At 51.5% G+C, this 10,884-nt stretch overlaps 1 protein-coding gene across 2 annotated transcripts; it reads right to left on the bottom strand.

The window, feature by feature from the left end:
- Positions 1-5,315: 5,315 nt before the first annotated feature.
- Positions 5,316-10,645, bottom strand: LOC121233201. Of its 2 annotated transcripts, XM_041122628.1 has the most exons (3): positions 5,886-10,645; positions 5,719-5,802; positions 5,316-5,373 (listed from the first exon to the last, which is right to left on the bottom strand). In XM_041122628.1, exon 1 carries the CDS (start codon positions 8,645-8,647, stop codon positions 7,736-7,738), a length of 912 nt encoding a protein of 303 aa, XP_040978562.1. In that variant the 5' UTR covers positions 8,648-10,645; the 3' UTR covers positions 5,316-5,373; positions 5,719-5,802; positions 5,886-7,735. The 2 variants fall into 2 exon arrangements, with proteins under 2 accessions (XP_040978562.1, XP_040978561.1); XM_041122627.1 differs by lacking the exon at positions 5,316-5,373 and having other exon boundaries at positions 5,692-5,802.
- Between the last annotated feature and the right edge of the window lie 239 nt (positions 10,646-10,884).

Here is a 10,884-nt window from a genome sequence, read left to right as displayed (position 1 = left end):
CTGTGCAAAGGCAGGCAGGAGGGAGGGGGATGCAAGGAACCATGACCAGGGACAGAGGTGGAGGGGGGTCTTAAGGATGGGAGGCAGAGATGGATGTTGGTTCTGCCCATGTCTGTACCCCTCCACCCCTTCCTTTCTCCAGCTGCACAATGAGGATAATGCCTAGTCTGAGGAGTCTTGCCAATACCAAAGCAAGGCCAACAATCCTTGATCTCAGCTATGGAGCCATCCAAATACCTTCCTGGGAAATTAAGTGTTAGACTAAGTGTTCAGAGCCTCTGAGCCGCTTTTGGGCTGTCTCTGCCCACCGACAGAGCTGAAGGCTACCAGGAGCAAAGTCAGCCTCAAGCACACTGCTGTGTGCATAGGTTCCGGCTTTCCTTTCCTTTGTGGGTGTAACAGCATTCACCCTTCTTAGCATCCTGCAGCCCTAAGCAGCTGTATAAGATTTCTAGTGAAGACAATATTCATATAAATCACAGCTGGCCCCCTCAGAGCAGCCTGAGCATGGTACCTGGGGCAGGTTCTGCCTGTGTCCCTGGGGCTTCTCCAGAGGCTTCCAGGGATTTCCCTGCTCTCACTGACCTGCACCTTGGCTGCAAATGAAGGCGAGACTCATTGTCCCTGTTTTACAGGGAAGAAGCCACAGGTCCTTGTTTTAAGTGAGGCCTGAGACTGTGGATGCCTCTAGATCTGGGTACCTAAACTGAAACTCCCACGGGGAGACTTCTGTTGAGCTGTTTGTGGATGCAGCAAGGTGCCCAAGAGGTGCCTGGACCACTGGCAGATGCTTAGGAAGGCTTCAGCCCCCACCCCAGGGCCCAAGTGGCTCCTCCAGGCACTGAAACGCCTTTACAAATGTGGTCCCCTGCATTCAGAATGCTGAACTCCAGTGCAGCATCCATGAGCTGCCAGTCCTGCAATCCCAGATGGCCTCACTAGGGTGGTCACTTGTCCAAATACAGGTGAAACCTCTGACCTCTGAGGTCTACCATCAACCTCTGTGCTGTCAGGCTCTGCCACATCAACTTCATGGTGAATTCCAGCATAGCTGCCTTCATTCTGCTCCAAGACAGATGACTACACGTCCCGGTTGCCTGTGCTGAGCAGGATCAGGCCTCCATGCCCAGGATCCCAGAGACTGTGGCTGTCCGGGATGCTCCGAGTCCCTGTGCTGCAAAAGCGAGCTGCCTGCTGGGGCCCAGGCGATGCACTGCACTGCTGAGGTCACACGGGGTTTTTATTTTGCTCTGAAGCACTTCTGACACGAACCCCCATGTCTCAGAGGAAGCCCAGAGACACCTTCCACATCCATTTCACCTCTGTGAGAGGCTGGCCTGACTCTCCGTCTTAAATCTCCCACCCTGGAGACCTTTGCTAGTGAGGATCTACTTGATATGAATGGTGACTCTTGTGCCTCTTCAATGGCAGTATTAATTCTTCATGGCCCACCCCAGAATCTGCTGCGCTTCAGTGCTGCCTGTGGCTGCAAGTTACGGGAAAGGCTGGCACTGAGGGTCAGCTGGCTTTCATTTACTTCTCCTGCAGAAGGGGAAACACTCCTCTCTTCCAGTCCAAACCAGGGAAATTTAAACCATGATGATATTTTCTTTAGTCTTTACCAAAAAGCCAAGAAATTCTTTGTTAAGGAATAAATATTCTTTGAAGGAATAAAGATTCCAAGCCCTCTCTGCAGAGGCAGATCAGTGAAGGTTTGGAGAGCCTTGGCTGCAGAACAGACGTGCCTTTAGGATGTTCAAGTTGACTTCAGGTGACAGCCCTGGGCTTCTGCTGCTCCATTAACTACAAGCCACAAATACTATTTTTCTCCTTCTTCTCTCATTTAATTTCAGCCTGGCAGCCCCCAACAGCCCCCCTCTCAAAAGTAGCCACAGCACTGAGATGGAGCCCTTCCCCACTGCCCTGCCCCACACGAGCCAGGGAGGGGCAAGGGACAGATGGAGAGACAGACATGGCCTGGCAGGACGGGCAGCAGCAGGCAGCTCTGCCTCTTACGTGACTGGTTTTCTCTAACTTGCCTGCCTGAAGCCAAGCGGCATGGTGCTACTGCCAGCCAAGGCAGGAGGGGAGCAGAAGGGAGTGCTGCTGCCCTGCAGGGGTGACAGCGTGGCTTTGAGCATTCCCAAAGCGTGGGATGGCCTGTTTCTACAAAGCACCAGTCGTGGAACCCGGTAGCCACCGGAAACCCAGACAGCAGCAGCGTGAACAAGGGTGCCAGAAGGAAAACAGAGGCATGTCCAGCCATCACCCAGCGCAGGGCAAGCCAAGTGCGCTGAGTCCCTGCAATGAGCTCTCGAAGCATGGACAAAACCAGGGGAAACAGTGGTGCTCCCAGGGAAAAATCCACTAGTTGTTTTTCTGTGCCATTCAACCAGCTCTGAATCAGCATCCTTTCTGCCTGACCTTACATCGCTTTCCTTCACATTCTGTGCCTCAGTTTCCCCACTTAGAGAATGGGAACATTGCTCCCTGCTTCCCCAAGGGGCTGGGGGTAACTCCTATTCTGCTTCTGCTCTCTCTCATTTTATGTCCTTCCTTGTAAAGGAAGAAATGTTTTACAATGAGGGTGGTGAGACACTGGAAGAGGTTGCCCAGAGGAGTTTTGGATGCCCCATCCCTGGAAGTGTCCAAGGTCAGGTTGGATGGGACTTTGAGCAACTTAAAAAATGTCCCTGCCCATGGTGGGGGCGGGGTGGACTAAATGATCTTTAAAGGTCCCTTCCAGCTCAAACAATTCTGTGAGTCCATGTGCTGTCCCAACAGGGAATACCACAGGGAACCCTGCAAGTCACAAATAGCATGTCCCACACAGCTGACCTGCTCCCACCGAGACACTGGTCGCTGGACCTGGAGTGCCTGGCAGCAGCATGGATGGGACGGACACGTGGCCACAGTCTCTGCCTCTTACTCAGTGTCAGACAAACCTGACACGTGCCAGGTGGAATTGTACCTGGCCAAAGCAAAGCAGTGACTGCGGCATGCGAATCAGACCTTCAGAGCCCATCCCCAGCAGGGACCGGGCCGTCAAAGGACCACACTAAACACTCAGGGCTGAGGAGAAAGTTCAGGCAGGAAAGAAATCAATAGATTGTAATTTTTAAAAGCAAGTCTCAGTGGGAGAAGCTGCCTGGGAAGGCCGGTGCAGATGGCTTGCCTCATCTGCAGCAGAGTTTGGTTTTGCTGTGGGCTGCTACGCTCCTGCAACCTCTGTGGCAGCGCCAGCTTGCATGGCCATGCAGCTGGGTGTGCACACTTGCTCCACTTTTGATCAGCTTGTCTGAAAACAAGACAGCATGTCAGCTCTTTACGCACACTGAAAGGAGGTTATATGGGATGGGATAGTTATTCGCAGCTGAATAAACCCATGTGGACTGAATGCCCCCAGCAGCAACAGCTTGTAGAATAGAGGCTTTGTCTCCCTGCCCAGGCAGGAAAAGCTGAATTTCACCTGTAAAACAGGGTGAATAACTGTGATTTAGGAACCTGAATCAAGGTTTACACTGCATATCTGCAGCACTAAGGGATAGCACAAAGCAGTGTGCGAAGTGAAGCTCTGACATCTGCTCATCAGATGGACCTTTACTCAGGACTTTGTGCTATAGGTGAGATGCTCCCAGAGTTTCAAATGCCTCTTTGGGTTGGTAGGTGGATGGTGACCGCTCTCCAAGGAGCAGCACTGATCCCTTCCCTTTCCTTCTTTGTTCTGGGCTCTTGTCAAGGTGAGCAGGGATTGTGACACTGAAACACAGTCCTTCATGTCCAAGTTCATAGGTCTTGTATCAAAGGAGAAACACTTTTTGTCCTGGAGGATGGAAAGTAGCTAATGAAAGATGTAATTGCCATGTCTAGGGAGCCAGGGACAGCAGGAACTACTCACCTCTCTCTCATGTAGCATCAGGACTGTGGAGGGAGCTTGGGCTCCCTTTGATATGATAATCTCACCACTTATGAGAGATGCAAACACAGAGTCAAAGGGGCTGAGGAAAATCAGAGAGGCACTGGAAGGCCTGGAAAACCAGTATCACACCTCCTGGTTTCTTCTTCAGCATAAGGGAGGCAGCAGTGACTAATGGGCAAAGCTTGGATGCTTTTCCCCTAAGGCAGGGACCTGCCCTGGCACACAGGGCATGCTCCTTCAGCCCTCACCATCTCTGTCCCCATGTCTGCCACCTTTGGAAATGACGGACATCGGAGAGGACACTTGATGTACAACTGCCTATGAGGACCGTGAGCTGCAGAGAGCACCTGCCAAGAGTCTTGCTGAAATACCCAAAGGAGGTGGATTGTCACCCATGGCAGTGATCTCGCATCATCCCCAAAGAATAAACACAATGACATGCAACCTGTGTGCAGGGATCCCATAGTCGGTCTCCGAAGCGTGGCAGTTGCGTTCAGCACCTGGAGAGCCCACACAAGGAGAAGCTTAGAGATTTCCCACTTGAAGCCAGAGGAGAGAGGGAAGCAGGACCACCCTTTTTCAGGAAATTCTGACATTTTTAAATTCCTCCTAAGGCAGACAGGTAAAAGAAAAAAGTCACATTCATATTTTCATGCCAAAAATCATTTTGCAAGTGTTATATTTCAACAAAGTTGGTACATTTCCTTCCGATACTTTAAAATGTTGCATTATAATACAATTCATGATATAAAATATGCTCTTGGAATAAAACGGTGCTTTAAAGGAAGGATTTTTAGAGAAATTTTTTCAAAACCAGAAGTCACTGACATCGACAATTCATATAGAAAGTCTGATTTCAGTGAAACATCTCCCAGAGAAATGTCCTGGAGGAAAATACTCACCCAGATCTCTCAGACCATGAGGTGGATCGTGGGGGGCTCTCCTGGCCCTTGAGTGAGAGGTTAGGTGGGAGGAGGTCTGCACTTTGCTTTTTGCAGCTGTGGTGTGAAAATGCAGGTAAGCAAAGGAGGTTACAGCCGCAGAGGGGGTTGTACTGAGTGATGCTGGCTCAAGATGCTCACTGGCACCTGCCAGATGATCCTTCCCTTGGTGTAGCGGCATATCCAACAATCAGCAGCAGATGACTTCACATCGTTTCTCTGACCATTCATTAATTTTTCCTAATATCAATGTTCTTCCAGAAACAACCATTTCTCTCTCTGCACAGCACACGAGGGACCTTTCAGTCTTATTGCAATATGATAAACACCAGTGAAAAGGGACTCCATTTCAAAGGGGGAGCGATGAGAAGAGGTGGGGAGGCGGCTCAGGGCAGCAGCAGCAGCAGCAGCAGAGCTCGTGGGCCAGTCGGCAGCAGCAGGGCAGTGCAGCCATGGGAGGCAACGCGCTAGGCACAGCGGCAGGCGATGAATGATTGGGCACATATTTGGAGGCTATCAGCATGCACATATAATAAAAGCCAATTAGACGCATATGACAGATTGTAAACCTCTTGTGTGTTGTTTAAAAAAAACCATGTTTTCAGCTTGTCTGCCTTTAGAGAGCTTCTCAATAACACGGTTTTACTCTGGCTGAGAAATTACAGGCATCCCGCCCACACCATACAAAGCCTGACATTTCCAATCATATCATCTTCCCTTTCATTTTTAACAGAAAAAAAAAACCCGACCCCAAAAAACACCTCAACATGACTTATCATTTGCAAGTTGAGCCAGATACGGTTTTATCCACAACTGCTGGAGCTGATCAAATAGTATTATGTCTTATAAATAGCATACCTGCTTTGCTATTGCAGCATACATGGGTTGAGACATGGCCCTATGCGAGCTTCCAAAGCTGGTGGTACATTCAGCAAACCAGCTCTGGAAAAAGACAGTGACATTATGATTTCTGCTGTGTCTTCACGCAAATAAAGCAGCAGGTTTGATCTTTCGTGAGCTCCAACCCGTGGCTGTGGATGTGCGTTGTATCGTCCGTCGGGGCTGTCAGGGGCTGGTTTGCTGTGTGGGTGAGGGCAGAAGTTTGGGGAGCTCCCGTACGAGGTGGGAGCCGCACGGGGGACCAGGCAGATGGTCAGATGTTTCCGTGCAAAGATGCTGAGTGTGAGGAGCCAGCTTCCCTGGCCAACTGAGGGCAGGGTGGTTGAAATGGTCCTGGCTGTGGGCAGGGGGGAGGCAGGAGGCAGCGCTGGGGAAGGGAGCACCTCTCTGCCACATCCCCATCCCCACCACAGCCAGCAACAATGGCACCTGCTGCTCCAGCACCCAGAGGAGCGAGAGGACCACCGGCTGCTTCCCAGCATGGGCAAAAGCCCCAGGAGGGGAAAATCCCACCCTGCACAAATGGCAGGTGCTTCTCTCGCCAGCGCCAGCATCAGGGACGGGGCAGGTTTTTTTCTCATCATTTTACATTCAGCTGCTAGTTATAATGCTAAGGGCTTGCAGCTCTTACAGGTCATTAGAGGAAATACATTAAGAAATGGGGAACGAAGGGGCTCACACGCATGCCCCTGGCCTGATTGTGCAGCTGTGTTAGCGAGTGCTCTGCCAGCCTGATGATGACTGTAGGTGCCGAAGCAGGTAAGCACTGGCCTTTTAAAACATAAAGGAACAGGAAATTTATATAGCTCCTTGCAAACCCACACACAAAACCACAGCACCAGACTGTCTTAGAGGCTTAGAGACAGCACAAAGGAGAAAACCAGCCTGACACTGTGATCCTTTTCTAAATTTTACCATATTTGAGCCAATTACATTTTTACTCTTTTTCCTGATGTCTGACTCAGAATTCAAGAATATTTAATGCTGGCATTACTGGAGAAGAAATATGATGTGAAGATAATTTTAGTTTCCAAAGAGCCTGCTTCAAATGGCTGTGATTTTGCTTTCAGCTAGTGCAAAAAGCTGGACTGACACCTTTTGTTGAATAATGCATCTGGGATAACGTCCTCCACTGCAGGGAGAGGCCTTGCACACAGCCCTGCTCTGCTTACACCCTGCTCAAGTGCTATGTAGTGGCTTCCAGGGGATTACAAACAGGGAGTGGGCTTTGTCCTGGCTCCCTGCACAGCAAAAGATGTCATTATTCTCCAGGAGAGCCAGTCTACAGATGGATCTTTGTGTTATTACATGCAAATAATCTTCATCTGAAAGTACCTGCCGCTCATAACTTTGAATCTAACATTCAACTAACAATTGCATCCATTATCTGACGAACCTTAAAAAGAAAAAAAAAAAAAAAAAAAAAAAGCCAGAGGGCAGGAGGATGGTTTGTCATGGAATCATCCCTGCCTGGCCTTGGCTGTCACCCTTCCTGCCTCTGCAGGAAGCACTGTGGGGCCAGCGTGCTGAGGTCCTGCCCGAGACCCCCGGAGCCCTGCCGCAAGAGCAACTGTCAGCACCTTGTCCTTGTGCTGTATCAGCGCCTGTCTGCGCCCATCAGCCAGGGAAGCCGGGCTTGCTGTGGCTGCCTTCCCTACCCGCCGTGACAGCTGCTTCGTGCCAAGCTCCCCTGAAAGGATTTTAAACATGTAATTATCTTGCATCTTCCAACAGAATCAGCCCCAAAACTGCCTGACTTAGCATTCAGCGTGCAGTAAACAAATCAATACAGGCATGACATCTCATATTTTTTTTGTCCTGCTTAACAGCGCTGACAGTGCTCCTTAAGGGGAAATATTCAGTTAATCCCAGCAGCCACCCAGCAAGGGCAGGTTTAGCAGGAGGGTCGTACTGATGTTGGCAGGTGAAGAGGCTCCCATCATCCAGCTGCCTTGTGAAAAGCCAAAACTGGCCCTCACCATCGGCCACGCTGGCAATGAAGCAAGTATGGCTGCAGGCAGAGCTGGGCACATCTGCCACGGTTGCCTGAGGAGCGTACCAGGGCCTGAGTGGGGAGCCATGCCCTGGGCAGCCTCCTGCAGTGCTGGGGACACACCACCAGCACCCACTGTACTTCCCATGGAGGGTGCTGGGCACCCGCTTTTTTTTTTTCACCACACACTTTTGAGATACAGCTGCAAAACACTAAATAGGTGCACAAATACCTCTGCTGCAAATACCCTCTACTGCTGCTGGGTGCCCTGAGGCAGCCCCGGCTCTGCCCAGGTGCAGGGACAGTAGTGGAGAAAGACTGGGCACTGGTGGCCTGGGGACTGATGATCAGCCAGGACAGCCTGCTGCCACCTTCCTCCTGGATATAACCCACTCCCTTTGATCTCCGGGCGTGGGCAGCCCAGATGCAGGGCAGACAGCAGCCCTCCAAGGGAGGAGATGGGTGTTCTCCCCACAAAGCGGTCCCCGGGTGCTGGGAGCAGCCCAGGACCCCATTCTGGGGTGCAGATTGAGCTGAGCCCCCTGCTCCCCACCACAGCATCCCCCATGCCATAGCCACCCACAGGGCCACCATTTCCTTTACCACTGCACAGGGCTGCAGGCAGCTGCAAGACTCCGTCCTCACGGTGTCCTGCGGTGCAAGCCCACCGTGCCTGATGCCAACCTGCCCATGCAGCACTGCCCTCTCCAGCAGCTCTTCTCTGCTCTCTGCGGGACTGTGGGGAACTGGAGGCAGGGACATGGGGCAGTGGTGCAGAGCTCCTCTCTGGTGCACCCTGCGCACAGGAACAAAATCCCAAAGAGCCAGAAAGGTACTGGAGGGCCAGGGTAGGGATGCTGTGGCAGTCCCAGGGGCTGCATGGATCCACAGCATCGATCAAGCTGTCATAACTGTCACCTCAGGGTCTGTCTGAACACTTGGAGCACAGGGCTGCCTGGCCACACAGTGACGGATGGGGCACGGGGCCATTCCTAAATGCCATTAGGAAGGCAGAGTTTAAGGAAAGGTGAAGCGTGCAATAAAGAAAGGGCATAAAGCAGTGGGGTTAACCTCATTAATTGGTTGGTATCGTGTATTAAAAATACATCTGGTTGCTGATGAGGGATCTTTCCATAGGAATATTTGCTGTGATTTACATGCAGTCCCAAAAGACATGGTGAGACGAGATGCAGTGTCTTTGTCTCACACTCATCTAGCAGCCTTCTGAGCACTGATAGGAGATGGGGCTGTCCTTTCCACAGAAACAAAGAGACAGTACTGAGGAGTGCTCCAGTTTTCTTTTTGAAGTAACCTCCCACCTAAGGAAAGCTGCTGGGCTACTTAAACCTTGACCAGCTAGAAGGGCTCACCCAAATACAGAGCACAAGTCCTGCCTCCAGGATGATGAAGGCCCAGAGAAGCCAGAATTAAACTGATGGCAGAGGATAAAGGATGGAAAGTAAGGGCAGGAGATGCAGGTCACAGGGTAGAAATGAGGGCTGCAGGGGTGGGGGGTGAGGTGGTGGATATTGATCTCCTCTGCATAGATCAAGAATGGCCTGAACTTGCATGCAAAAACCTGTGATTTTTACTGGCAGGGAGCAGAATCCAGCCCACAGGCCAGCCGAAGCCAGCTCCAGGACCTGCTCAGCAGCAAACACAGAAACACAAGTTAATGGGCTGGCAGGACACAGAAGCTTTAAGCCTGGAAAACTCTTGAGCTCTCCTGGGGAACATTTCTGCTCAGCAGACTTCAAGTGAGAGATGGCCATGAGACCCTGGGCAGGTGAGGAGAAGAGGTGCAGTGGAGCAGTACATGTGGGACATCACTGTGTCTGCCACACAAGCATTGTGTAAACTGCCATCAGCAGCATGTGCAGGAGTGACCTAAGCCTGCGACCTGCATGCACGTGCCATGCCCAGCGTGCTTATCACAGCTCTGCCCTGCCAGCCCCTGCCCTGCCACTTGCTCAGGAGTTCAGCTTCTCTGCTCCAGGTTTGTCCCCTTGTCAGCAGCGTCCTGGTGTGCTCAATAAAAAGGTTCATTCAAGCAAAATCAAGGACTTAAAGATACCCAGGCTGTGCCTTCCAGAGAGGTGCTTCTCAGAGCAGCCAGGCCATCCTTCCTGGAGGATAAGATGGCTTAACTGCGGTGCTTTGCTGCCCGAGCCTGCTGCAGGGAGTCGGTGCTCTCCTCCGCAGTGTATCAACCCAGCTGCATTATCCCAGCCACAAGTGGGGAGCCTCTTACTATTCCTCTTTTGAAATGAATCCTTCACTTGAAGCTGTCTCTTTACAGGATGCAGGGGACATGGCTTTCCCTGAACTGCGAAGGACAGAGCAGCTCCGTTTGTCTTGGTCTGTGGGATTTAAGTGCTAGGCCTGTACCCATTCCCTTCACAGCCCTATGTGGATGTTGCTATCACTTACAGAATAACAAGCATTTTTGGAAGCAGTTGGATTTCACAGAAAATCTTCTCAGTCCTAGGGAGCTGCCTAATACCTGCCTGCGTTCCTGCACAGGTCTCCATCCTCGGCTGTGCTGGCACCCACTGCACAACGCAGCCTGTGTGCAAACACCTTGGGACAGGAGCTCCATAGCTGGCACATGGCTACAACAGCTGGGAGTAAGGGACAGGGCTTGCTGGTGATGGTGCAGATGCCTCAGCCCCATAGGAAAGTGCCAGGGAATACTTACAGTCAAATACTGGCATCCTAAAGAAGGAAAAGTGGGCAAACCACCTGTGTAAAACTTTTGCAAGGTACTTCAACCCCGAGGGCAGGTGAAAGGCCTCTGGTTAGAGTGGGCAGAGGATGAGAACTTGGCGGGGAGCAAAGGGAGCATCTCTGGGCCACCTCCACAGGTCCTGCCACCCCACCAGGCAGGCAGGCAGGGCAGGCAAGCAGGGCAGTCAGGCAGGGCAGGCAGGCAGGCAGGCAGGCGGGGCAGCCCCTCTTGCCCTGGGCAGCTGCTGCAGTACAGAAACGCCTCAGCCCTTATTTTCTGCTGAGGACAAAAGCCATCAACAAAGTCCTAATTAAAAAACAACCATGAAGCAAAAAGCACAGCTAATTGCTTTTTGACTGCAGAACAAAAGCCGCTCCTCTGCCTAATTACGCTGTGAAAATGA

Source organism: Aquila chrysaetos, chromosome 3, assembly GCF_900496995.4.
Source record: "Aquila chrysaetos chrysaetos chromosome 3, bAquChr1.4, whole genome shotgun sequence".
Taxonomy (NCBI): Eukaryota; Metazoa; Chordata; class Aves; order Accipitriformes; family Accipitridae; genus Aquila; species Aquila chrysaetos.
Note: the sequence above shows the minus strand (reverse complement) of the source record. Positions and strands in the feature narration are given on the sequence as shown.